We start from the raw sequence: 26,899 nt of genomic DNA on the forward strand, positions 1-26,899 counted from the left end.
CCCAGGTAAACCCTTGGTCCTGTAAGCAGGGGGTCTCTCCCCCTTGTATCCCCCTTTTAATGCCAAGGAAGGGGTGCATTGCCATGCAAAGGCACCCGCAGCAACCCCATGCTATCAGCCCCAGCACTTGTCCCTTCTCACTGATAAGGGGGGCCCCAAAAGACCAGCCCAGACCATGGGGAGGAGAGGTGACATCCTTCCACCAAAGCCTCCCAGAAGTGACCTGGCACCCACAGGCAAGCGTCACTGTCACCGCTCAAACCTGTGATGCTGAGAAGCACCCAACCAGGTTTTAAGCTCCCACAGCCGCTCGAGAAGCCCTACAGATTAGGGGGAGACCTGTGTGCATATCTGCATCCCCAGCAGCGATCCCCTTTGGGGATGTGCTGCCTGTCCCTCGGCCGAAACACTAACACCCGGCAAACGAGCTCCACACAGCCTGGCCACATCCCCAGGCATGTTCCCCAGCGCTTTCCAACCTTTACACTCTCCTTCACCCATACCCCACGCAGCCCTGCCGTTAGTACTGTAAATTATTAAACAAGAGGAAGAAGGCTGGCACCGACCTGCGGGGCAGCAGCTGGGGCTGCGGAGAAGAGCCCCCCCGCACCCCTCTTATGCCCTGTCAGCTCCTCACCCCTGCCCGCATCCCGCCTCACTCCATCCTCCCACGGGATGCGGGGCTCTGGGCTACACCTCAGGGGAACCCCCAGGGAAGATGCTTCTTTTTTTCTTTTTGCTCCTTCTCTACCCTAAATGATCATTTTATTAAGATGCCGGGAGCTATATCCCACGAGGCTCGCAATGGATGCCCGGTGCAACAGGACCACGCTTCAAGCTCAGCCACGAGACAGTTATTTGAGCCACCACCCTCCAGCCACCAGCTTGAACCTTGCACGGCTCCAGCCCAGAGGCACCGGCCGGACCCGAGCAGGCAGTTCCACCTTGCAGACAACAGGATGACCGCTTACCTTCAACTGGCGACGTCTTCAACCTCTTGCAGACATTCTGCACGCCGCCGTAGGAGTCATTGAGCCGGGCGACCGCCTCGGCACTCCTCAGCTCCATGAGGTTCCTGAGCTCCACCATGGAGCAACCAAAGTCCCCCTCATGGTTGCCTTCAGCAACCGAGTTCCCAGGGTGGTGGTCGGCCACGTTGTTCGTCATCTTGCCGGCGCAGCGGTGGCAACGCCGGCTCGCGGCTCCTGCAGCACCCTCCCTCGAGGGTCCGGCGGGGGGATGCTTGGTGTGACCCCTTCCCTGGGGGCTGCCCGGGTGAAGCGGGTGCCTCTAACCGAGCCCAACTTCTCCGGATAAAGGTGTAAACAGGATGTGCATGTTACCGCGGAGGCGACCTTAGCAACGACCAGCGTGCATCTCCCGCAGAAGGAGGAGGGCTCCCTGGATACCACAGCAACTGGAGCTGCAAAAACAAGGATGGGAAACAAAAATATCAGCATTAGGAGGCCTACTAATAAATGCACACGCCCCACGGGACAGGCAAGCGGGAGCAATGGTACCGAGGGTAGGAACCTGCCAGAAATAATGTGGTTTGGAGGCACCGGCTTGCTCACCCTGCCCTTGGGGTCAGCGCGATTTGACCAAAACAAAATCTAGATCAGCAGAAGTTGACCTCGGAGGGAGCTCAGACAGGCTCGGCATGAACCAGGGCGTTTCACGGACATTCGGCCACGCCGCAGGGAAAACCGGCGGCAGCGGCTCCGGCAGCGCGCGGGGCCGGGCAGGAAGGGCGCCCAGGTGGTTCTTCACTCAACCCCCAGCTGCCCGGCCCAGAAAAACTCTCCCATTCAGTTTGGTTTAAAAATACATCTCGGCAGTGGAAAACAGCTGCTTCCTCCTCAGGCTGCCATCCCGGGGCGGGAGCGCCGGCTTACCGCACTGCCAACAGGTAAGCAGAAGCATCACACCGAGCTAGCCGGCACTGACAGAAAGGGACTTGCAGCACCCAGAGGGCTTTTAATCAGCAGAGAGACTCGGCAGGAACCAGAAAAGCTACTAAAACCTGCATGTTTCTCTAAAATAAAGAGGCTTTTGCATTAATGACCCTCTCGGACCATGTCTCAGGAAGCCCTCTGTATTCTGCTTGCAAGCTCTCACGCTGTCCCCTCGAAGGCAGCGAGCGGGCTCTCAGCCTCGGCTCTCAAAGCCCCAAACCGCTGCCAGCCAGGTTACGCCCCAGCCCTGCCACCAAGAGCAGGTGACCCTCAAAACTGCTTCAACCAGCATGACCCAAGCGCTGTGGCCAGGCAGGGACCACAAGCATCCCACAGCTTCCCCCTTCCCCAGGGGTTTGGGGTCTGGGGTGCCCCGCTGGCATCCCAGGCAGAGAGGACGGGCACTAGGGACAGCTAGAGACACGGAGGGAGCAGGCAAGGCAGCACGGGCCAGAGGAGGAAAGGGCTTTCTCTCACCCAAGGTGCCCTCCAGCTCTGCTCCCAAGCTCAGATGCCAGCAGCGATGCTCCCAGACACCTCTCCAGCACTACAGACGCGAAAAGACTGCAAGGGAGGCTCTTTATGGAGAGAAAATAAAGCTTTTCCTAGAGCAATATAAATGAATAACAAAAGGGGAATGGCCACTAAGGCAGCATCAGCACTGAGACAGAAGGCTGGAGGTGGCAGAGCAAGCGGACAGAGAAGCCAAGCAGCCAGATGAGAACGGGAGGAAGGAGGGAAAATGCCCATCGCTGCTTCCCAGGAGCACACGGGATGCACCTGCCCTCACAAACCCAACAGACAGGCACCAGACCACCATGGGGCCATCCCAGCACCACCCCACAGCAAATTACTCCCATTCCAGTGCCGGTCATATCAGCTTTGCAACCCCTGGGGCAGCAAGACCCTGAAAAAGCAAACCCCTCCCTGCACACCCAACCCAGGACCTGGCCCCTGCGAGCAGCTCCCATCCCTGCCAGCAACACGCAGGGCGGTTCTCGGCATTATCAGGAGGCAACAGGCACCAACTGAACCTCAGGGACATCAGCGATGCTACCACCACCACGGGAGGGTCCTGTCCACCAGCTGCAGGCAGCAAAGGGATGGGGAGCACAGGGACATGCTCCCCCATTGCGGCTCCCAGGGCACCCAAACTTGCACCCTCGGGCCACTGCTGCCCCATAAAGCAGAGACTACCAGCACCAGCTGGGGCATCAGCATCCTTGCCCATGCCCAGGTCGGTCACCCTGTGGCTCCTTGCAGAGCCGAGCTCATCTATCATTTAAAGGCATGAAAGCTGCCGGCAGCGGGAGGTAGGAGATGGCAGGTCCAATTAAGCAGACTCCTCCTGAACAACATACACACACCAAAAAAAAGATAATTTCCCCCACCTCAACACACTAATTTTTTCCTCTTTCATAGCAACTAAAGTTTTCTGAGGAGAGCTTAGAGATTAAGAGACAGTTAATTAATACTGTAACAGCCTAGTCTGTAATTACCCCTGAAGGAGCCCATGGAGCACCGATCCCCACCAGCCCGTGCCCAGCTGTGAGGCTCCTTCCCTCCAGCAGTGCCAGCCCCGGGAACTCGCTCTGCCGGTCAAGAAGAAAGGAGGGACCGTGGTGGGGGAAGGCTCCCGCCATCTGCTTTGAGCATCCTCCTCCAGCCCAAGTCTGGGGTCAGAGCATCAGCCAGGTCAGACACCCATTCCTGGCCCATCTCTGCCCCATCCCGCCGGCGCAGGACAGGCTCCCGCGCTCCTTGGCCAGGCTGGGAAGGATCCGTCCCAGGCAAGGGAAGACCTGTGCTCAGGCTTCCTTTAACAGCTAATGCTTTAATGAGCTCCTAATGACTCCAGCAGCATTCAGCAGGCTCTCCCTAACTCTAATAATTTATTTCCAGAGCCCCCAGGCACTGGAGAGGAAGAAGTGCTCCCCAAGGGTCCCCTTGGCAAGAAAACACAGCCCAGCTTGTGGGAGAGCCCAAGGAGGAGCCCAACTGCCCTGCCCTGCGTGGGGACCAGCTGCGTGGGACCCCCTGAGCTGCTGGTGGTGCTGCATCACCTCCCAAATAGCATCCCCAAGCAGGACAAGGGTAGCTGCAGACAAGGAGGAGTTTGGGGGTGGTGGTAGCAAAGGACACGGACCCCCTCGACCCATGGGCCGGGGTGTGAGCCAGGGAAAGGAGCGTGCACGCTCCGGGAAGGAGGGAGCGGCTGGCGAGGAGCAGCAAAGCTGATGCGGTGCTGCAGACAAACCTGCCCAGAATAATAAACGGCTGCATTACACCTCCGTCCTGGTTGGGGAGAGCGGCTGCAGGCCAGCGCAGCCCTCTGCATGTGCCTGCCCCGGGCAGCAGAGTGGCTGCTGGCACAAGGAAAGGGACCCGCTGGCTTTGAAGCATGGGGGAAAGTGGGCTGCTCAGAGAGGGACAAGAAAAAAAAATAATCAGCCGGACATGTCACAGGTGACACCTTCAGCCAAGCCATGAGCGGTCTCGCTGCGACACCAGCGGCACAGCCCGTGGCACCGGCAGCCCGGCACACGCCAGCCTGCGGCTGCTGCCAGAGCAGCTCTTGCTGGACCACCGGGCAAGAGCATGAATCCTCCCTGCTCAGCTCAGCGCGCTCGGACCAGACCCTGGCAGACAGACTTGAGCACTACCCCAGCAGATGACCAGAGATGGAGCAAGCCCTGACCAAGCTCAGGAGGTTTTGTTTTTTTAACCTAGGAAGGAGGGGGAAGTCCGTGCCCCAGCTCAGCTCACCCCTGCATCTTGCTCCAGCCTGGACATCTCCCACCATCCAGGGCAGAAAGCACCGAGGAAGAGCAACACCAGTCATCCGCCTGCCCTTCCCAGAGCCACAAACCCCACCGAGCCAGCAGAGCAGCTCAGCCAGGCAGGATCAGGCCCACTGAGCAAACCTCAGGCCATTTGGATCAAAGTTGATCACCTTCTGCAAGCACCTACCTAGCTGCATCGGTACAGAGGCCACCCGCATCCCAGCCCCACACGCTGCCCCTCGCTCGTGGGCTGTCCTGCCCCTTGGGCAGCACCCACCGGGGTTCGTCTCCTCTCCTGCTTCGGGAACGGGGTATTGGAAACACTCAGCTGCTGTAGGTTGCCATGACAAATTCAATGTAAAGCTGTCAGGGATGCTGTTTATGTTGCCAAGCGGGGAGGAAAAAAAAAAAAAAAAAACAACAAACCACCAAAATCCCAAAATTACCCTTCCTGGCCTCAGTTTAAGATTTTTCTCTTTGGAAATTAAGAGCTGAGCTCCATCCCCAATGGCGAGGCTGTGCTGAGCCCCAGAGCACAGCCTCATGAACAGACCAACTCTCCAGACAGACACACGGGCTCCAAAAACCAAAGTAGCCAATAAAGCAGAAAAATGGGCTTGAAGTACCTTTCATTGCCTGCTCGCTGGGAAGGGTCCCAGGAGAGACCGTGCAGCTCTCCCAGCTCTCCCTCCCACTACACAGACCCCCCCCACCACTCAGCACTTGCCATCAGCTGCTGGGAGCTGTGGTCCCACATGGGAGCGATGCTCTAATGGGAGAGGGAGCCAAAAAGCTGCTGAACGGCTGCATCTGCCAAGAAAATCACCAGGAGAGACATGTTAAGCGCTACCACCGGTGGAGGGTGTTTCAGGAGGCGAAGGGACCCCACCGGGCAGCCGTTGTAGCCCCTCGGAGCGGGGAAGGAGCAAGCGTGCAAGGAGACGCTGGAGAGCGCGCGGGGCTCCCTGCACCAGCGTGTCTGTACCAGGACCTTTGCACAACACACCCTGCCCAGTTTCGACAGAGACGAGAGCCTTGGGCAGACACTGTTCTTGGCAGGCATGGGGGGGGCACGGGGAGGGCACGACTCCCTGCCCCGGTGCCTGCCGGCGCTGAGCCGGGTCCATCTCCCACAGCGGAGGCACGACCCGAGGCGAAGAGACATGCCCAGGGCAACGTGGAGCAAGAAGCGGTCCCCAGGTCACGGCAACACCGATGCTTGGTGGATTTTGAGCAGCAGAGCCCCCCTCCCCACCAAGTCCTCCACCTCCCACCCTGCGCTAAGCGGAGCCCCCCCTTGTCTCCCCATGAAGCAGTGGGCTGCAGCACCCCAGCGGCCGGGGATCAGGGCCCCTCCCCGGCACACTCACCAAATCGCAATGTGCAACAATGCGCGGATGGCAGCGTGCACGCTTGCTTGTTCCCAGCAACACCCATGGCAAGCCTTCCCCGCTTAACCCCTCCCGCACTGGGTGGCCAGGGCACCCCAGGGAGGACACCCAGAGGGGCCACCCAGTGAACTACCAGGCGTTATCACCTCCTCAGGAGAGATACGGGTGGAAGGAGGTGAAATGGCAACTCACGGTGGCAAAGCGCACGCTCCGGAGGACCAGGGCTGGCGCCCGAGGAGCAGGGGTGCAGCTGCAGCCCCTTGGTGCATCCCAGGGAAGATTTTTCACCCTTGGGACCAAGCGCTTCCCCCAGCTCTCACTCACAGCCAAGAAGGGAGGAGGTGCAGGATCGCAGCCATTGGAGCGGGCAGCGAAGGAACCTGCGCCTTCCACCCCAACGCCGCGGAGAGGGGCCATGCCCCAAGCAGGGAAGGGTGGAAGAGATGGGGGGGGGGGGGTGTCAAGGCCAGCCCAAAACACCCCAGACAGACCTCTCCAGGCACGAGCTCCACTCACAGCACCCCGCACTGGCACCCGTGCAGCAAGGGAGCAGGATCCATCCCTCTTCCCGCAGTAACACCGGCATCCATCTCTCCTTGCTTCTTCCCCCGGGCCCTGGGTGCCAAGACCAGACATTGTCCCCTGCTGGGGCTCCCCTGGGCTGGCACCTGCATCACCCCCGGGACGTCACCTCCTCCTCCCGCCGCCGCATCCGCTTCCTTCGCCGGAGCGCGCTGCTTCGGGGTGGGGACGGTGGCATTTCCCTCCCCAGTGGGGCCACTCCAGCACCCACCAGTGGGAAACCCCCAACGACACCCACCCCACCCCAGGGTGCTGCACATGGGGACCGGTAAACTCAAGAGCCAAAATCCTGGGATGGGCGAGACCCCACTGACTGCAAGACCCTCTCATTTCCCTCGCAACGGGGAAGGGGGAAGAAGCTCCCAGCCTTCACCTTGCAAGAGTGGGGGGACTAAGCGTGCCCCCCCCCCCAACCCCGCCAAGGGCATTGCAGCTGGAAAGAAGCCGGCAAAACGCCCAGGAAGTGCTGGGGCCTCGCACGGCTCCGGCAGAGCTCGGCAGCAGCAACAGCGTGCCAGGGGAAACCAAGTCACGGTGCAGAAGTGACTTGGTCCACAGCGCAGGGCTGATGCTGCAGCCGGGGAACACCAACTCCAGTGGAAATTTTCTGCAGGGTCAGAAGGAGCTCAGGGCTTCTCCTACGCTCACCCGCCAGCAGCCCCCGTGGCAGCACCCTGGGAAAGGCAGCATCTTCTCCCGCATCCCCGCGGGGGGAACCGCCGGCTCCGCAGGCGCAGCGGCAGCTCTGCAACGCAGCGAGTTAAAATTCCCAAACTCCCACACGGTGCCGACTCCTACGCACCTCACTGTCTGCGAGCTGGGACGCCGGAGGTGACGTGAGGGTGGTGGTGGGGGGACACACACACAAAAAGCACCTGGTTACTGTAGGCAACGTGTAACACTGTCACGCGTGGTCGCTGGCTCGGAGTGACACACGTTGTCAGCGGCACGGGAAGGAGCTGCTGGCCCGGAGATGTCACTGCCACCAGCCCCAGCTCCCCACCCTCCCCTGCCGCCGGAGCATGAATTGCACCAGCCCACGGACGGCAGAGCCCGTAGTATTTCTCCCACACACCTCTGCCGAGGCACACGCTTTCCCGCTGACGGGAGCGGGGCGAGCGCTCGCTTGGGTGCCAAGAGCGCAGCTAGCACGCATGGCGTGCTCTCGGTGCGCAACGACTGCCAGCACATGCACCGAGGGCTGCCACGTGCAAGGGCACAAGTCAGGGCTCACGTCCCCAAACAAGCTTCCATCCCCCGGCCGGGTTTGCCCACTCATCCCCACATGGGGTGCACAATGCACAAACACCAGTACCGAAGTGACCGCGGGTGGGGAAGAAACCAGAGCATCATCCCACCCCGAGCAGCATTACAGCATCGCACCATCCTCCTCCTCCTCTCCTGCCTCCCACCGGGCTGTGGGGACCAAAAGGAAGGACGGCAGCTCTGAGCCACGTACTAGGGGCCAAGGTTACAGGGAAAGCACAAGTGAAAGGCAGGCAGAGGCAACCTTCTCCAAAAATGCATCTCTTTTTGCAGGCCACTCCGCAGGGAACACAAACAGCTGCCATCAGCCCACTAATTACAGCTGCCATGGCTCCGTTTTTGCTAATATTTTGCCTCCTGTTAACGAAGGTAGGAAAACTGTTGGGTTTTGGTTGGGTTTTTTTTGCACGCCCAAGGCAGCAATTAGCTATTGCAAAAGGCAGGGAAGAGGCTGTAGGCAAGAGAGCACCGGGCGCTCTGCGGAGGCGTGGAACAAGCGCGGATGCAATGATCCATGACGTGGCTCCCCAAAACCTGCTGCCCCGAGCCCGTGGCCAGCCCAGGGCAGCCCCTGGCTCCCGCTGCCCGAGCCCTGGCACGACGCATCCACGTGCAAAAGCCATCGGCGCAGCTGCTGGAGCCTCGGTGCTGGGGGCTCAGGAATCTGCCCGCGCCCCTGGGCTTCCCCACGCCACAGGGTGCAGCAGCCCAGGAATTTCAGGGGGGGTGGAAAAAAAAAAAAAAAAAAGAAAAAGGAGGGAGTCTCTAGGCGAGTTGTCAAGGGGAATGTTTCCATCTAAGGCCTTGGTATTTCTCTCCCGGCGCCTGCACTAAATCACCCCAGCTCCTCTCATTATTCTTTTGTGCTTTACAAGGTAGCACAGCCAGTGGAGGAATGCAGAAGTATGCAGAAAGCAAACCCCAGCCTCTTCTGCACCAGCAAATACCTGCAGCCCTCGAGCCTTCAACTTCGGAGGGGCACAGCATCCCCTTCTGCCACCCCTCTGCCAGCACCGGGCACCTCGCCGAGGCAGAGGCAGCTGGTGCCCGGGGAGCTGGTGCGTTGCAGAGCCCCAGCGTGCCCAGTGCTGTCAGACTGGGGGGCTGCGCTGGACCCTGGCATGAGGCTTTGTCCACCCCTTCTCCCTCCCACCTGGCACTGGGAAACGGGTTCCTCCCACCCCAGCCCTGGAGTACGGCAGGCAGCAGGTACCTGCCACCAAGCGATAAGGCATCAGCTGGCACACATTGGACAACTCTTTACTCCAGCTCTTTTTTTTTTTTTACTCTCCAGATGAATCTGTTTTGCGATGCCCTGGTGGGGAGGTGTCCAGGGCAGACAGCTCCCACCAGGCTGGCCCCCCTGGACCCGATCCTGGGCTTGTCTTTGTGCTCTTTTACAGCCTAGAGCAAACGAGCGAGTCCAAAGCAACATAGGGAAAGGTTTGGGATTTAGACGACTTCAAAACTGGGGAGCAGGACTTGATGACAGAAATAAGGCAGCAAACTAGGCCTGGGGCTCTGTCTCAAACTCCTCTTGCAGCACCACCAACCTGGTGGGGCTGCTCCCCAGTATGGACGTCCAGCAACGCTTGCATCCCAGCCCTGCGCTCAGACCGATCCCAATCCTCCCAGTTCACAGCACACCTGAACGCCCGCCGGTCTTCGCACCCTGCTCCAGAAGGGAGATGACACCCAACGATCCCATCAGGGCGGGCAGCTGGGGGTCCCATCCCCAGGCAGATGCTCCGTCCTGGCACAGCTTTGCCTGGCTCCCACCCAGCACATGGATGCTGGGACTCTCCCAGCTGGCCCCTGTGGAGCAGAAGTGCTGATGCAGAGTATGGCTGGGAAGAGCCATCCGCGCTGGCTAGGTGGCTGGAGGAGAGGGCATGGGCCACGAGGACAGGATTAAACCCAAGGACTTGCAGAAAGCAGGACGGGGGGGAGCCGAGAGTCCTACCTCGAGGGATGGCTGCTCTCTGCTCCGGAGACCTTACAAGTGGTTCCCGGGGCAGAGGCACAGCCAGAGGACACTGGCAGTTTGGCAGGAGCTCGGGCAGAGGCGAGCCCGACCCAGCTCACCCGCAGCCCTCGCTGCCAGCCCAGCACTGTGCTGCTCCAGGGAGCAAGGGGAGAGGCAGGGATGCTCCAGGCAGCTCAGCCCTGCACCAGCGCATTCAGCCATCCCCACCGCTCCGGCGCCTACAAATGCCCATCAGATAGGGCAGCCCATGAGCACCGGGTGCAGGTGCTGTCCCGCAGGAGCAGGACTCAGCTCCCTGCACATCCCTCCACCTTAGGCAGATGGGGAAACTGAGGCAGCAGCACACCTGAGCACAGTATCAGCCCTCTCCCAGCCCCTGAGCAAGGAGATCATCCCGGCAGTCCTGACTCCCACCTTTCTACATCCTATTCAGGAAGCAGAGGAACAGCTTAGCTTAAAATAAAGTAAAAACCAGCAGGCAAGAACTGACCTACAGAGCACAAGGGAGTCTCACAAGCAAAACAACACCCAGAGAACGAGAGAGCTATCAGCCAGGACACATGGGTACAGCCATGATATTTTTAGCAGTATTACACAGGGACAGGGGATTCCTACCCTGAAGATCCCCAGGGGCTTAAAATAGGTCCCGTCACTTCCTCCCAGCAGCGGCTGGGAGAAGCATCTGCTTCATCTGGAAGCCAGGAGGAGAGGTTGAGTCCTTGGGTCCTGGGGTGCCGCGGGGCACCCCGAGACCCAGGGAGGCATCTGGGTGAGCGCAGCACTAACCTTCTCTGCCAGAGCACCGCGATGAGCTGCTTCCTCCTGCCCCGCTCAGTGAAGAGAAAAAGCCCATGCAAAAAACAAAATAGCAGCAATAATAAAAAAACACCCCTCTCGTTCACAGAAGGGAAACTGAGTTAGGGGAAGCAGAGGTTGTTTGACACTACGGGGAAGTCAGTGTGCCTTGCTGGGTTGCACAGCCTGCCTGGTGAGCGTGGGGGGTCCCCCAAAGCAGGGATGCACCAGAGAGGAGCAAGTCCAGCTGCCCCACAGCAGCCCCCAGGAGCGTGCTGGGACAGCAGGAGGAATGACCCAACACTCAGATCCTGACCCCGAGGCTGGCAGCAGCCCTGGGGACACGGCAAAGGGCTGGCGATAGAAACACCCCTCCTGCCGCTCTCGCCACGTGGACGAGGGAGACGGGATGGGTGCCCCTGGATCCAGGGGTCCGGCACCCAGAGCGCCCACCCATCTCAGCTCCGAGGGCTCCCGTGCAGTCCCACTGCGGATCACATCCCAGACAGACAGCGTGTCAGGCAAAGAGTAACTTCTCCGATCCCGGCTAGCAGGTATTCCTCGTGCCAGACCGCGCCTGTGGCAAATCCATATTTTTCCATTTAAAAGTCCAAGCAGAGAGGGGACTTTCCAGGCAAAGGAGAAGAGTAAGCAACCGGGGGGGCTGTGATCCCCCTCCCTGCCCCAAAGGGTTAAAAAATAAAGCCGGCAAAAGTGTGTCTGCAATAGGAAAAACACACGCGCTCCCAGGGAGAGCGCGCCGGCTGCTCGCCGTTTCCCTTCCCGACATGCCCCGCTCCTGGGAAAGTGTAGGCTGTTTTCCATATATAACTGCAAACTGTTCCATGCAGTAAGAAGTCTAATTAAAGGGAGGGAGGGAGAGCGGGAGAGACGCAGAAGACCGAAAGGCAATATTTATACGAGGGAAGAAAGCCTGCATCCCGGGCACCAAATTAGACCCTTGCAGAGCAAAGCCCGTGATATCATCGGGAGATCAAATCTGGGCAGAACAGCAGCTTTGCAGAAGAGGCAAATCAGAGCCTGGAAAATATGTACCAATAAATAAGAGGAGAGAGCCAGATGGGCCAGGAGAGCACGGGGAGGGGCAGAGGAAGGAAAAGCTAATCTGAGCCAGTTGCTGGGATAAGGCAGAGTGCCACGGGAGGGTACACATACACCCCCGGCCCCCCGCAAGCCTCCCGGGGTCCCCGCTCCCCGTCCCCCACCACCCTGTGCGTCCTGCGGCTGGAAAACCAGTTATTTAAGTAAATAGCAAGAATCTGCTTGAAAAAATAAATGTTAAAGTAAAGCTGCACATGCAGGAACAGGGCTGGGGGATGTGAAATGCCAGGGAGGAGAGCAGCACGCTGGCACAGTGCAGAAGCCAGCTGCCATGGTGGGTGGGGAGAGGCTGCAGGTGAAGGGGCACCCATCCCGGGCACCCACCCCATGCAAGGGGCGACCCACGCAGCACCCAGTCCTCACCCCACTTAAACACACCAGTCCTGGCTCTCTCCATCCCACATGCGGCTGCATCCCACCACCCCAACGCTTCAGGGGCACCCCCTTCCCCAGCATCCCCAGCCTGGCCAGGGCAGGAGGGGTACAGGGGGAGGCACCCCAGGCTGGACGTGGAAAACACGCACCCGATCTGTTCTTCAAAGCCTCTTTGTTAGAGCTGCACTTCCCACAAGCGCCAGCCACAGCCCCAAGGTAATCCACAGCCAGCTAACACATTCCCGGCGTTATTAAGTCCTCTGCCTACACTAGGTGTCAATGCATTTTAAAACCGTTAACATGCTTTAATTAAGTGCCAATATATTTAAAAGTCGCCCTACCTAGGCTGAGCCCTCGCGGAGAGGCTGGCTTACCGCCTGGCCACTGGGTTTGTTGCATCGCTCGGTGCCGACAGCGCCGTCGCAGACATCCTCATGGGCACTGCACGCTCCGCTCCCAACGGTGGCTGGGGACCGACCCCTCCGCACCCCAAAACCAGACCTGACCCGCCTCTATGCCGCTGCCGCCCCGATCCAGCGATGGAGCCCTGGTGTGCTGGGCACCGCCGTTCCCAGCACCGCCATTCCCAGCACTACCCCGGCCCCCATCCCCACCTCCACGCAGGCACACACCCTTGCGCCCCGGGCGCCCAGCACCGTCCTGACCTGCCATCCTGTTTATGCAGCGTCTCGAACCCCACGCGCTCCCTTCCCCCTGCACTTCGGGCAACGCCCCAGAGGCTCCCAGCTGCACCAGTAACCCAGAGAAACTGGGATATCCCTTTCCTCAAGTGCCAGCGTGAAGCCGCTGGCAAGGCTCCCACCTCCTGCATCCTTCCAGGTGGGATGCTGCCCTCCAGCCCCTCCGGCGCTGACCCACGCCCCAGGCTTTGCCACCGCACACATCCTTTGTGCCCATAAATCGCACCTGACCGTGCTGGGGGAGGCCAGCCTGCAGTTCGCCCCAACCCCCAGAAAACCTGCTGTTGAAGCTGCAACGAGCCCTAAGCTTGCGTTGAGCTCTACTTCAAGCAGAGATGCTCGCTGCAGAGCCGGGACAAGATGCAATGGGGACAAGGACACCCCGCTGCATGGGGGCGGGGGGGGCTCCCACCGCCCAGCACCCCCACCCCACCAAGCGATGTCCCCCGCTAATGCAGAGCCAGCCCCGAAGCCCTGCAGCCTCTGCCCAGGCTCCAAGCAAGAGGAACAAACCAGCCCCGCATGGCACAGCCGAGCCCAGCATGGCCCCGGGGTCACCCGAGGTGACTGCCGGACACCAGCCACTTTGTACTGGCTGGACCTGGAGGCACAGGAGCTCTGGGAGGGTTTATAACAGTCCCTGCCTATCACCAGCATTTATACAGGTGGGTATCTAAGCACCAGCGCTAATCTGGGGATAATAGCAGCTTTAGCAGCGATAGGGCAGAGATTACTGCCGCAATCCGGGTGTTAGGGGCGTTTCGTTGGCAGTAAGCAGTGCAGCAGGCAGGCAGACAGAGCAAGGCAGAGAGGGGAATAAAGCGAGCGGCCAGCATCGCAACCAGGCTCCTGGCAGCTCCCCAGTGACACCCGAGCCCAGCACCAGGCTGGTACCGGCGTACAGGAGGCAGACGTGCTAGCCCATGGCTGGGGGATGCACTGCCTGCGGTGAGCCTGCCCGCCATCCAGCTGGAAAAATGCAAAACCCACCTAGTGCCTGGGGTTTTGCATGGACAGGATTCCTCCTCCTCTTCCTCCTGCCCCAGGCATCCTACCCAGGATCGCCAGCATGCTGTAATCCCCCCCTGCTCCCAAAGCTCTGGCTCCTCTTCTCTGTCCCCACATTTTCCTGGCTGCCCTGTGCATACAGCGTAGCTGCCCGCAGTAGCGGGGTCCTTCATCATCCTCTCCATCAGCCTTCTGCACCATCCTCTGACCCCAGGCAGGGTCAGGGCAAGCGTTTTTGCTCTCTACGTAACACGGACAGTGGGAATGCAAAAAGCAAGTCTCACTGCCAGCAGAGCCTGCTTGGGTCGGGGTCCCCCAGCACCGTTCAGGGACCCCCAGCACCACCTGGGCTTGTTCTGCCCAGGGAGCACCCTGCTCCCACGCAGCCCCTCAAGGGGAGGCAGTCAGACAGGGTCCTGGAGCAAGGAGGCTGAGATTTGGGGAAGCCTCTCCCCTCCCTGCCTGCTTTTCTGGGTCCCTTCTTGGTGATGCTTTGCCCAAACTGATCACCTTGAGCGGGGATGGAGCACGGCGAGGTCTCAGAGGCTGAGAAACAGCAAGGCCAGTCTGCACAGGCAGCTGCGTCCGGGGGAGCAAGAGGAGGAAGGGAGGATCCCTCATTGTTCTTTCCAAAGGGAAAAGGGACAGTCCCCCGAATGGAAGTGCCAGGCAGGGCAGGAAACACCTCCAGCCTCCTCACTCCAGGCTGCATCTGCCCGTGGAGAGCAGAGGACACCTGCATGCAGCGCAAGTGCCCCCCGTGCTGCAGAAGCATGATCCACAACATCTTGCAAGGATTTGATGCATTTCACGTTCAACTGCAGGAGCGAGAAGATCCCCCGGCTGCTGCCCTGCAGAGAAACACCCAGATGCTGTGTGGAGGGGAAGAGAAAGGAGGAAGAAGGGCCATTCCTGCACCGAGACCCGGGTAAAGGCGGTGGGGGATGCCCAAGCTGGTGCTCATCGAGGTGAGACCAGGCGCACAGAAGATAAGCCTGTCTGCAGATAGCAGGCACGGATGGGAAGAGATGGAAATAGTGGGAAAACAATGCCAAGAAGGGAAGCAACAAATGGAAAGAGATGAAAGGCAGCAGGTCAGGAGTTAGCACAACAGAATTTAGCAGCGGATACAGAGCCGGAGCATGATGTGGAAGGATTTTGGCTCACCACAGCTGCACCCAGGGACCAGCTGCACCCAGCCCTCGAGCATGTGCTGGGTACCAGGGCAGCCACCTCTCCATCACCCCTGGATGAGCCTCCCCCAAAAAAGGCACCTACAGAGCAACATCTCAGCACCCCAACCCACGGCTCCAGCCTCCTTCCCCAGCAGGCAAAGCAGCCGTCTCCTTCGGGAGCCGCAATCGGCTGCATTTGGCACCCAGCACACGCCGAGTAATTCAAGCTGCCCCTGGGAAGAGCAGCCCGCGGATTTAATACTCCACAGAGCAGACAGGCGTTTGCAAGGCCAGCTCCCGGGGGCACAGCGTATCCCCAGGGATGCTGAAGCAGGTAGCGGGATGAGGTTATACAGCTGGTTTTTTCCCCCACGGGGAGGTGAGCAGGTCTTGGCTGCTTGCTTTCTCCTTCCCCCAGGAAATCTCCTGCTCGTTTGGGAAACACCCCCAGGTGCCCTGCAGTTCTCCGGGGAGGAAACACTGCCCAAACACAATCTGTTTTGGTCCTTCCCTTCGTTTTTGGACAGTCCACTTGGGGTCAGATTTAAGAGCAATTCGTCACTTGGGAAATAACACCACTTCAGGCCTCCTCCCTCAAATAAACCTCAAAAGACATCATTTAGGTGAGCTTAATTTGGACAACTAAAAATAGCCAGCACTAGTCACACTGGAAAATGCAGGCTGCAGAGCTTCACACTTTCACAGCTCGAGCCAGGACACGGAGGTTTCTGGCTATGGATCCCCCCAGCTTCGCAGATGTGCCCCTGGGTGAGAAGCACAGCCCTGCTCCCACGGGGGAATGGGGTGGGCACAGCGGGACCCACTGGGGACCCATCCCTGGGGCCACCAGCACCCTGCACAGCTGTTCCAATGAAAGTTTTGGGTCCCCACACTTTCCCAAGCAGGATGCGGTGACTCACAGCCACGTCTACACCAGGACACCCAGGAAAGATCAGCCGCGCTTTCAGCTTCTCCGCAGCTAAGCCAAGTTTCTGGTCCCGGCTCCCTGCAGCTGATTCACCCCCGCTTCCCCCAGCGTCCCCAGGCAAACGCAGTCAGGCCTCTCTGCCAGATCTGCCCGCACACGGGATAAATCCCCTGCACTGAGTAATGCGTAGAGGCGGGTTGTTATTACAGCTTTCCTCCTGTTCTGTAGCAGTGGGGCTGTCACAAGCGATGCGACCCTCGCGAGGCACAATCCAAGCCTTGCTACAGCCTGGCAGCCCATCCCACCGGCAGCTCGGGCTCCTCCACCACCAGCCTGGCATTACCGGCTGCCGGCATCACCAAACAGCCTCTGGCAGAGCCACAAATCCAGCCTGCCCTCATTTCCCTGCAATCCCCCCTCCTTGCACCAATCTCTCCCTGCTCCGGAGGCAAGAATAATATTTAACTCAGGTTCACGCTGGAGCACGAGCTCCCTCCCAGCCCAGGTCACCCCCAGGCTGTCTCCGTCACAGAGGCCATGCTCGATCTGTGCTCCCACCACAGCCACGCGCCCACGGGAGAGCCCAGCGCCGGCAGAAAGCCCCTCTGGAGCGGGTGGTGCTGGGCTGGGAACCCTGGGGAAGCTCAGCACCGCGCGCTGCCGGCTGCCAGCTGCAGCGATATGTCACGGCACGGTTTTGTACGCAGCCGGCGCTGAGGCGGCTTTCCCGGCACACGGGACCGGCAGGCAGGCTGTACAGGTGCCACGCTGCTCTGGGAGCCTCACGCAGCAAACGAGACACCCTGCCCTGGATTTCGTGGCCAGCAGATCACGCCTGGAGCTGTTCTCCTCTCCTGGAGCACAGCCTGGCTCAGCCTGCAAAGCCAACGATAAGGTTGGGGCTTCAGCCCCTGCAGAAAAGAGATGAGATAGCAAGACGCTCGAGGACCAAGCCATCTTCTCGCTCGTCCTCGTGTCCCTTCGCTGCCTGCAGCAGCCACAGCCTGCGAGACAGCCACGAGCAAGAAAGCAGCCTTTCCATCTCCAGTTAAAAAGCATCCATGCAGCCTGAGATCCGCCTGCAGCAGCCGAGCACTCGAGCAACCCGAGGTTACTTTTAAGTGGCTGGTGAGAAGGTGGGAAGAGAGAGATGAAGAGCAGGAGTACCTCGATGCCGTGCCACTAAGCCTCTGGGAGGGCCGAAGCAGAGAGAGACGAAGCATCAGCATTCCCGAGCAGAAACAAAGGGCGAGAAGAGAAAAGCCGAGGGCATGCCACGGGGCTGGCTGGGGCGATCGGCACCTCCTGGGCAAGCGAGGGCTGGAGAAGGGACAGTAAAGCTCTAGCTGTCGCAGCAGGGTCCTTAATTAGCATCTTGGGAAACCGTGCTGAAAATCAGACACCTTCTGTCCGAAATCCGAGCCCGGACCTGAAAATCTGATCACTGGATCCGATGCTCAAAGAGCAAAGGTCACATCAAGTCCCAGGCAGGCCCGGGAACCGCGGTGCAGGGCTGAGCTCCCTCGTGGTCCCCTGCAGCCCAGCTTCACCCCCTGCCCCCTCCAGCCCCCCCGGTGGGAGCAGAGGCAGCATGGCGAGGGCCAGTGGCTTATTTTTAGCCTGGGGAAGGCAGGAGCCTGTGAGCAGCCCTCTCGGCTCTCGCCCTTGGCACGGGGCTCGCTGCTTTTACCGCTGCCACTGCTGAAGCGAGTGCCTCGGGCCTCAGCCCACCCCGCTGCCCCCCAGGCTCTGCAGTGCTGGGATTCAGTCCCGTCCCCCCCCCGGCTGGCATCACCAACCAGCCCAATCCCTCCCCCGGCACAAATCCTTTCTCTGCCCAGGGAGGAGGAAGATGATGCTGGGATCAGCCCAAGAGCCGGCGGCTGTCGCGGCCCCGCGGCAGACGGATCCAGCTTATTTATGGCTCCTTAACGGACCGCGGCGAGTTAGGCAGGGCTGACCTTTCTGCGCCTGAGACAAAGAGGAGATGTCAGCAGCCGCGGCGGTGGAGGAGTCACAGGATCAGTGGCACAGAGCCCTCCTCTGCCAGCTGGGACGGAGCAGGAGACCAGACCTGTGCAGGGGTCTCGGGAGCGGGGAGCCAGCTGGGATCACGGGAAGCGAAGCTCGCTGGGATCCCAGCCTGGGAAAAAGGAGGGATCGGATTCCTCCCTCCCCGTCCCTGCTGGACAAACTCTTCCGGGTAGGGACTCCTACGCGCTGTACTCTGCCCAGGCACACCAGCAGCTCGCTGCTCCCCTCAAACCCCAGCTGCTTTAGCAGGGGGAAAATAAAGGGATACTGCATAAAATAAAAAAAAAAAAAAAAGGGGGGGGGATGGAGACTTGTCCCCAGCACCCCAGCAGCCGCAGCAGCGCTCGGCTCCTTTGGCTGTCGGTGCCTCGGCTCAGCCCAGCTGCCGACTCATCCCTGCCATGGAAGCGTAGAAGCTAAAGTTTCCCCGTCAGCATAAAACACAGACAACTGGCCAAACCTTCAACTTGGCTTCTGCCACCCTGGCGAGGAGTCCCCACAACGGGGACCCGCCACGTCCCAGCTCGGGTGCCCGCAATGGGCGGTGGGGTGCAGGGGACCGGTGTGTCCCCATGGGCTCACCGCAGACCCCTGTGCTGCGGGAAGGGAAGGGCTGGCTGAGACAAGCTCTCCTGAGCCAGCCTTTGGCACTGTCCGACAGCATGATCCTTCCCATGCCCCTTCCCTTGCTCCGAAGCGAGTTAGCCGCAGGATTTTTGGCAGCTGCACGGTGCCCCCTCCCCAGCCTGGCCCCTCCCGGTCCGTACGGCGTTTAGGACTGGATGCCACGATGCAGAAGCACAGATGTCGCAGAGAGCCAGCCCAGGAGCACTCGGCATCCCCCCTCACGCCTGCACCGGGGTCCCCACGTCCCTCCCCATCTGCCAGGGCAGCGGCAGCCCGTCCACACTTGCGAGAGCGGGGTGAGCTTTGCTGCCGAGGTAGTGCGGGCAGAGGGATGCTCCTGGCCAGGACTCCCACAGCCCCAATTCCCGATTCCCCCCAGCGTCACGTCACTGGGCATCAGCTTCCCACGTTTAAATCCAAGACCCCTCCCAGAAGCTCACAAATGCAGGAGGACACCAAACTCATCTGTTACTCAGAGAGAGCTCTCCCAGGATGTAAATTGCTTAATTAGTGCTTTAAAAGAGTCACCATCCAGGTGGGTGACACACCAGCGGGTTGTCATGTGCTCCGCACATCTCAAGCATTTGCTTTCTTCCTTTCTCTATCCAGGGTTAGCTTACCTTTTTTTTTTTCCGCCCCTTTCCTTTTTCTAATGAATAAATAGAGGGGCAGGTTTTATAAGTCCATGGAAACTCTATTATCCCTCTGCATTAAAGCCAAAAGCAACTAATTAAAACATCAAAGTCAGATGTTTCATTAGTTCGGCCTCAGAAAGCGCTGCCAGGAGGTGGCAGGGAACGTGGCTCCCACGGCCGGCTGCACCCAGGGACCCCAAGACTGGACCTGCACCCTGAAACACGGTCCCTGTCCCTGTCCCAGTGTCACTGGGAAGCTCACGGGGAGCTCTGGGCTGGCCACAGCTGGGCAGAGAGGGGCAGGTTGCTGTCACCCACCTGTCCCTCTCCTCCAGCCGGTCACTGCTCGTCGCAAGAGGCCTTTGCATACACTGATTTTGAGAGGTGGGAGGCTGGGGAGATGTGCATCACCCTCTGCCCATCAAAGCTGCTTCCCCCAGGAGCACGTCCATCACCAGCACCGCGGGATGGGTCCCTATTCCATCCCGGGCACAGCACGAGGACGAGAGAGACAGGTTCAAATTCCCAGCTCGCCCAGACTCATTTATTTCCCCTTTCACGCACCGGTTCTCCACTTATGTGATAGAAAGGACATCGCTGCCTCCATCCATCCCGACCAGGAGGGCTCCAGGCAGCCAGCAGCCATCGGCCAGCCTCCCTCACCCTACCGAGATCCGCTCCCAGAAGTCCCCAGCGAGACAGAGGAGTTGGGGGAACACCAGAGGAGGTGGCACCGCTTCGCACCGCAGCGGCCACCTCCTCACCTAAGGATCTGCAGCCCTTGGCACGGTCGCGCCGAGCATCGCCGCATCCCTCCCCGGGCTCCCGCTCCGCCAGCCCGGTCCCTGCCGCGACGAACGCATCTCCGGCACGGTGGCACCCGGAGCAAAGCGGGGGTCCCCGGCACCACGGCTCGCTGGGGGTTTAATCCAGGTTTTCCTCCGGTTCCCAGAGAGCAAGTGGTGATTTGCCAAGCGCACTGCGGCCTTCCCCGGCGGGGAGGGGCCCTGGGTGAGGAGGAAGCCCGAGAGCAGCCAGCCCTTCCCTGGGCCCTGCCGTCGGGGAGCAGCGGATACGGGGAGCGGCAGCCAACGGGCATCGGCAGCGCGTCCCTGCTGTAGAGCTGCTGCTGCTCAGCGCTGGGCTTCCTCACGTCCCCCCCAAAAAAACCCCCGCAGGCTCCTTCCTTCCAGCGCTGCTGCAACAGGCGTGTGCAACCCACTGCAGGCAAACTCCGCTCGTGGCCTAGCGGGGGGAAGTGAGGTGGGGAGAAAGAGGGAAAAACCAAAACAAAACAAAAAAAACAAACCCAAGAGAGGAGCAGGGAGCACGCAGGGAACCTGCAGCCCCTGCGAGGTGCAGGCAGGGAAGGAGCAGGCTCATCTCCCAGCACGGGCAGCTGGGGAAGGCCTTGGGGAAGAGAGGGAACTCCAGGCATGGCTCCACCCCGGCGCTTTCTACTGCAAAACAATAGCAGAGAGGAGCAGCAGTCTCTCCCTGCTCTTACTCACCCTGCCCAAGGACCTGTGCCACCCTACGGCTCACCCTTCCCTGCCCCGTCCTCCGCACGGCGGGTCCCAGCTCCTCGGGCGCAAGGCTCCGTGACGCTCCAGTCGGCAGCGGCGCACGCTAACAGCGAGAGATCCTCCATACGCCAAGCGCAGGGAATTCCCTCCATCATCATACCGGAAAAAAAAAAAAAAAAAAAAACCACCACCGCCACTCAACAACACCTTTCAACCTCTCAAGCCTCTACCTGTAGCGTTTGAACCACCACCTCCCCAGCACCAGCCGGCTCCAATCCTGCAGGGAAAGAGCCGAGGCTTTGCAGAGGTCCCTGCGCGTCCCCTTGCACGAGGCTGCTCCCAGGGCAGCACCCACAGCCCCGCCGCCGGCAAGGGTGGGACGGGGATGGAGCCTGCACCCCGAGGGGCCGGGCTCTGGAGGTACGGGGAAGCCGGAGGTATGGGCAAGCTCCGTCTCGCTGCCCTGGATGCTTCCCAGCTCCGCTTGCACCATTGCACCGTCCCAGCAACCCCTCTGCCGCGCCGGTGCAGCACCAGCCTCGGCACAGGGCAGAAAACCCACGTATCCGAATCCACTGCTCCAAACAGGCTTTGGGGGTTCAAAGGGCATGTAGGTTTTGGGAGGCCTCCAAGACCACCCAGCTCCCTCCATCCAGGCTGGGAGAGCCCTCCGCTATCTGGGGGGGCACTTGCAGCCACCCCTGACCCCACCACCCAGTCCACGCCATCCCAAGGGGACGGGTGGGATTCCCTGGAGAGGGTCACTCGAGGGGGCAGCCAGCAGGACACGGGCACGGAGCCGGGAAGGGAACCCCACGCCGCTGTGGGGTGGGGCTGGCGGAACGCGGGGGCGTCAGCTTCTCTTGCTCATGATTAAATAATTTAGGTGCGTTTCAGTGCTCAAGGAAGCGAAAGATTGAGGGCACTGTCTGGAGCCAGGCAGAGCGGCAGGCAGCCGGCGCAAACCCTAGAGCAGCCAACGGCAGAAGCATCGTGCCCGTTTTGGGGTGGGGGCACAGAACGGTGTCCCCCAGCCCCAGGACAGCTCTGGACACCCCATGGGTAGCTCTGAGAACTCACCTCCACCCCAGCTCGCTGCCCCTGGGTGCCGGCCAGGCTGTCAGTCCACGGCTGCCCGTCCACAGACAGAAACAGGCTGCACTGGTTTGAGATTTGCAATCCAAACCCCCACCCAACCTCAGGTCTCCAGAGATAAGAGCACAATAACCTATTGTCCCTCCTCCGCTCCCTCCCCTCTCAAGATTTCGACTTGCCTCCAGCCAAGCAGAGAGGGACCACCCAGCTCTACAACCCCCCCCACTGCCAGGGGCAACCCTGGACCCCACGAGGGGCACGACCCCTGCCCACCGAGCCAGGCCAGGCAGCCGGAGTGGATGCTCGGAGGCTCCGGAGCCAGGGCGCAGGCAGGGCTGGGATGTGGGCAGAGCGCTGGAGGCAGAGGCAGGAGGCGGAAGAGGCTCCTGCCTGCTGGCCATGTGGGCCAGAGCCTGCCTGGTTTTCTTCTTTATGTATTTATAATTTTTTTTTTCCTCCTTTTTTTTATTTATTTCCCCCCCCCCCACTCCTGTTTTCTGCTGTGGATTTGATCAGCTGGATTGGTGCAGGCAGGAGGGGGACGTGCCTGCCCATGGCGTGGGCAAACACCAGGCAGCCTCCCCATCCCCGGCGGTCCCAGCGCTCTGCCATCCCACCCTCCATCCCACCCCTGGCTCCGGATCCGACCCCACGCACACCCTACCCGCGTTACCCCATTCCGGACGCACCTCAACCAGCTCCGACCAGGGAGCAGCACCCCTCCTGCCCAAAGGATGGGGAAAATCACCCACGCAGCACCTTCCCCGCTCTGTCCTTGGGCTGCCGCAAGGCGGTCCCCCCCCCCCCCCCCCCACCACCACCCCCCCTCCGCCTGCGCTGCCTCTGCCCTTCCCTCCAGCACCAGTGCCAAGCTGCAGCGTGGCCTGGGATGGATGGAAGCATCGGCCAGACGGAGCCCGACCCATGGCGGTCGCATCCTGCACCCCCCCCCCGCCAAACCCTCCGCAGTGCCACAACACGCGCGACCGGGAACCCCACGCTCCCCCCCCCCGCCTTCAAGGGCAAGCAACAAGTTGCAGAATACGACCAGAGAGGGTTCCCACCCACCCCAGATACTGGGGAGTGAGGGTTACACGCCTCGCAGACACCCCCCCAAAAAAAAAAAAGCGGAGGGACCATGGGCATCCCACCATCGCGCCCACCTTCAGGGACCCACCCGGCTCCACGCTGCAGCGGGACCGGGCAGCTCCGGGGTGGGGGCACACGCTATGCCAAGCCCCCCCCCCCCGCCCCACCTGCTGCACCTGGGTGCAGCACCCCAGTGCGCACAGCGCTGCATACTGGGAGAGACTGGGGGGGGGGGGAAGCGCCGTTCCCACCGCCCCACCCGCGGCGGGGGCTTAGCCCGCGGGTGGGGCGGTGGGAACGGCGCTTCCCCCCCCCCCGTACACCCAACACCGCAAAACCAACCCCCAAAAACCACCCCCAGGACCCCCCCCCGACACACACTCACCGGTTCAACCCCCACGGCGCCCGGCTGGCGGCGGAGCCCCCGCGGCTGGCCATGGAGTGGGGGGGGGGGGGGAAGGAGGAGGAGGAGGTGGGGGGGTGGCAAAGAAGCGGGTCCCAGAGCTAGCGGGAGAAAATGCTTGTCATGGCAACCCGTGCCGTGCCGAGCCGAGCCGAGGAGGGCTCGCCCCAGCCCGCCGGGGGAGGGGCTCTCTTAAGGTGGCGGCCCGCCCCGGCGGCTGCTTAAGGGGGACGGCAAGGAGCGGGAGGGGGCCGTTACCCCCTCCCACTCCGGACAGTGGGGGGGGGGGGGGGGATCTACCCCGCTGTATGCACCCCCGGATAGAGCGGGGACACCCCCCCCCACCGAGGCAGCACTGGGCATGCACACCCAGGCAGTGCGGGACCCCCCCCCTCCGTGGCACTGCAACGTGTGCCCACCTGGGCAGGGAGGTGCACGCACCCGTAAGCAGCGTGGACCCCAAAAAGTGAGGGTGTCTTCATGTATAAAGCCCTCCCCGCTCCGGGCGTGGGGAAGGCAGGTGGTCAGAGCGCTGTGAACGACGGCAAAATTGGGGTTCCTCGTGGGCACCGTGGGTTTGGGGTTCCTCGTGGGCACTGTGGGGTTGATCACCGGGGGCTGGCGTGTGGCCGTCGGGGTGTGCCCAGCCCTGCAAAATCACGGGGGACGGTCCTCTGACATCCCCTGAGAGTGAGTGTCCCCTTGGATGACAGCATCGCTCGGGAGGGGTACGCGCGCTCTGTGAGCTGCAGAGGGTTCAGCATAAAGAACTGCCCTTTCGCCCAGGCGGATCCGACCCTCACCCTGTTTTAGAAGCCAGCAGGGGAAAAACCTTCACTGAGACGCGCCTGAAGCGTGTGAAACGCTGTGGCCGTACCGAAAGCGCAGCGTGGCATCGGTGCAGCAACGCTGGGTGTAGGCAACCTTAAATCAGCGTTAATCCTGTCTCTATCCCCACGTTTGGGCACGCAACCCGGTTCAAGTTAAACCAGTGGAACATCTGTGCAGGCACAAGCCCTAATTAGTGCTTGTAACGTTTTTTTCCCCCCCTTGAGGGCCTGCACCTCAATAATTTTGCATTCCTGAGCAGTCCCAGGGCAACACGGTGCTGCAGGAGGCGGGTTACGCCAGGCGAGGCGAGCCAAGCCCTGCCGTGGAGCCCCCAGCCAATGCTTTGGGCCCTTTGCCGGGGGAATTCCTACCCGGCTTGCGGGACCACTATCCGAAACGTGTGCTGGTAAAATCGCTTCCATTCGGCTCCCAGGGAGCGGATCTGCCCACTCGGGTGAGCTGATCGCGGTGCAGTTTTGGTGCAAGGGCAGTTATTTGAAGTCAACTGAATGACTTCAGAGCTGCCGATGTTGGACGTAATAAAGTCTCTGCGCCCTTTCAGAAGTTTGCAGCACAGAAAGCATCAACCTGCTCTTGCGCTTTGCAGCGGAGGGGAGGAAGGGGCCTGGGCTGGTAATTCTTTGCTCATCTTCAGTGGTGGGGTCCTTGGCATTTTCCTGGGGAGTTTGACAAGGTTGTTCCTTCTTAATGTAAAAGACTCCAGGGCTGGAGACTCTCATGACAAGAGCAAACCTTGTATCTCAAAAAGCTCAGGCGTCTTCCATTTCTTGGCTCCACGGCTTGCCCACTACAGAAAGTAGGAATAAACATGTGGCTTTTAGCTGATGCCTGGCTCCCCCTCCACCAAAATAAAAAGCAGACAACACTGACCACATCGGGTCTAGGTGATGGCCGAACAGCTTGAAAATAGATGACGGTGCAGGCGGCAGACAGTGCTTCCAGTGGGCTGGGATGCAAAACTGCTGTTGAGACATAATGGCCTTTTAAAACAGGTTTTCTGAGCTTGGAAGGAATCTCTGACCATCTGGATTTGGACTCCTGAAAGGAAATCAGCCTTCCTGCCTGGGGGAACCTGTTGTTAACAGGGCAATTCACGCTCTCAGAAATGCTGAGAATTTGCAGCCTCCTTGGACTTTGGATGAAATGGGGAAAGGAAGATTTTACAGCCCGGGCACTTGCCGTTGAGGGAACTAGCCAAAATCCTTTTGAAAAACGTGCTTCCCATCCAGTGGCAGCCTGCAATTACAGAGCTGGTACTTAGCAGCTCCTGCCTGGTGTGTTTCCATTACAGCAAGAGCAACCATAAACACTGAGGCTGAAATCCCCTTCCATTTTACATTTAAGGAAAAGCACATGGAAGAAAAGTCAAAAGCCTGGCTGGAGCGGGAGTGGGAGCAGGACCATTGCCTCTGAGCGAGCAGCCAGACCCTGCTCGCACCGATGCGTCCCCACACACCACAGCCAAGTGGGGCAGAGCAAGCGAAAAGTTCCTTTGTGGAGTATTTTGGGGTCATACAGGCGCGCGGCTGATGCTGATCTAAACCCGCTCTGAAGACTCTTGGTGTGCCCCGGCTTCCCAGGATCGTGCCTCCGCTCGCTGGTGCCACCCCTCCTGCTCCATCCCATTCAGTCCCAGGGCCACCCGCTCTCCTGCTGTTGGGAGACACAAGGCTCCTCCGCCATCCCTGGAGGGGGGACAGGGGTGTCCCCATGCTGCTCTGCCGGGGGGTACAGACGATGCTCTGCACTCCTGCACCCAGAAGAGGAGGGAGAAGGAATCAAGCCTTGAGCCAGCAAAGCTCCCCACTCGTCTCCCACGTGGCCAGCCCCGAGCTGCAGGAAGGGACCTCCCAGGATTAGCCGGGGCTCCGGCTGCTGCAGCCACGGGGGTGGCAGCAGGGACAGGCTGCTTCTCGTTTGGCTCTTGGCAGGAGCTCACAGGCGAGCTCCGAGGGAGATGCTGGATCCCGCTGGCAAGTCTCTGCAGGGCTGCTCCGCTGCTTTGTGCTTGTGCCTTTGGCCTCCCTGTTCGCCTTGGATGATGGCTGGATTTTCATTTGTTCCCTTATGTTCACCCAGAACGAGCTCCGGCCACGTGTGCGGGGCCAGCTCCGTGCCCGGCACACAGCTGTGGGGAGCACATCGGCTTTCACGGCCGGGATGCGGGCAGGAGAGGTCACGCTCCGAGCTCCGGCTGCGGGAGGGATGCCCGGACCGGTGCTCCTCGCTGCTCTCCCCTCTTTGCCGACACTTTGCACTTGACACCTGTTGCGTGCAGGCAGGGCTGTGCCAGGAGAGGAGCCGGACCCCCATCCTAGTGCAGGAGGCATCTTCCTCCCGCACCTCTCCGCAGGCAATTTCTGCTGCTTCGGAAAAGGAGCAAAGACTCCCACAGTGACCAGCGGCATCGGAACCCACGATCAGGGACCTAAACCCTGCAGGGGAGCCCTGCTGTGATGGGAACCTCAGCTGTTATCCATAGTTTGGCACCTCTTTTCTTTTCCAAATGCTTTTCTGCTGGGTGCTCTGTAAGCAAAGCAGACAGCAGTCGCTGGCCTGAGCAGCGTCTG

At 60.5% G+C, this 26,899-nt stretch overlaps 1 protein-coding gene across 9 annotated transcripts in view; it reads right to left on the bottom strand.

The window, feature by feature from the left end:
- ATP2B4 (ATPase plasma membrane Ca2+ transporting 4) overlaps window positions 1-23,564 on the bottom strand; it is a 53,930-nt gene extending 30,366 nt beyond the window's left edge. For 3 of the 9 annotated variants that reach the window (XM_069771124.1, XM_069771119.1, XM_069771125.1), the window contains exons 1-2: window positions 23,460-23,563; window positions 972-1,423 (exon numbers count right to left, since the gene is read on the bottom strand). In XM_069771124.1, coding sequence (XP_069627225.1) covers window positions 972-1,167 — 196 coding nt within the window. In that variant the 5' untranslated portion in view covers window positions 1,168-1,423; window positions 23,460-23,563. Of the gene's footprint in view, window positions 1-971; window positions 1,424-10,750; window positions 10,883-18,029; window positions 18,235-21,970; window positions 21,988-22,674; window positions 22,766-23,459 lie in introns of those variants that run through there. The other 6 variants (XM_069771122.1, XM_069771123.1, XM_069771127.1 and 3 more) reach the window with 6 other exon arrangements.
- Window positions 23,565-26,899: the final 3,335 nt, after the last annotated feature.

Source organism: Haliaeetus albicilla, chromosome 26, assembly GCF_947461875.1.
Source record: "Haliaeetus albicilla chromosome 26, bHalAlb1.1, whole genome shotgun sequence".
In the NCBI taxonomy this organism is placed as follows: domain Eukaryota; kingdom Metazoa; phylum Chordata; class Aves; order Accipitriformes; family Accipitridae; genus Haliaeetus; species Haliaeetus albicilla.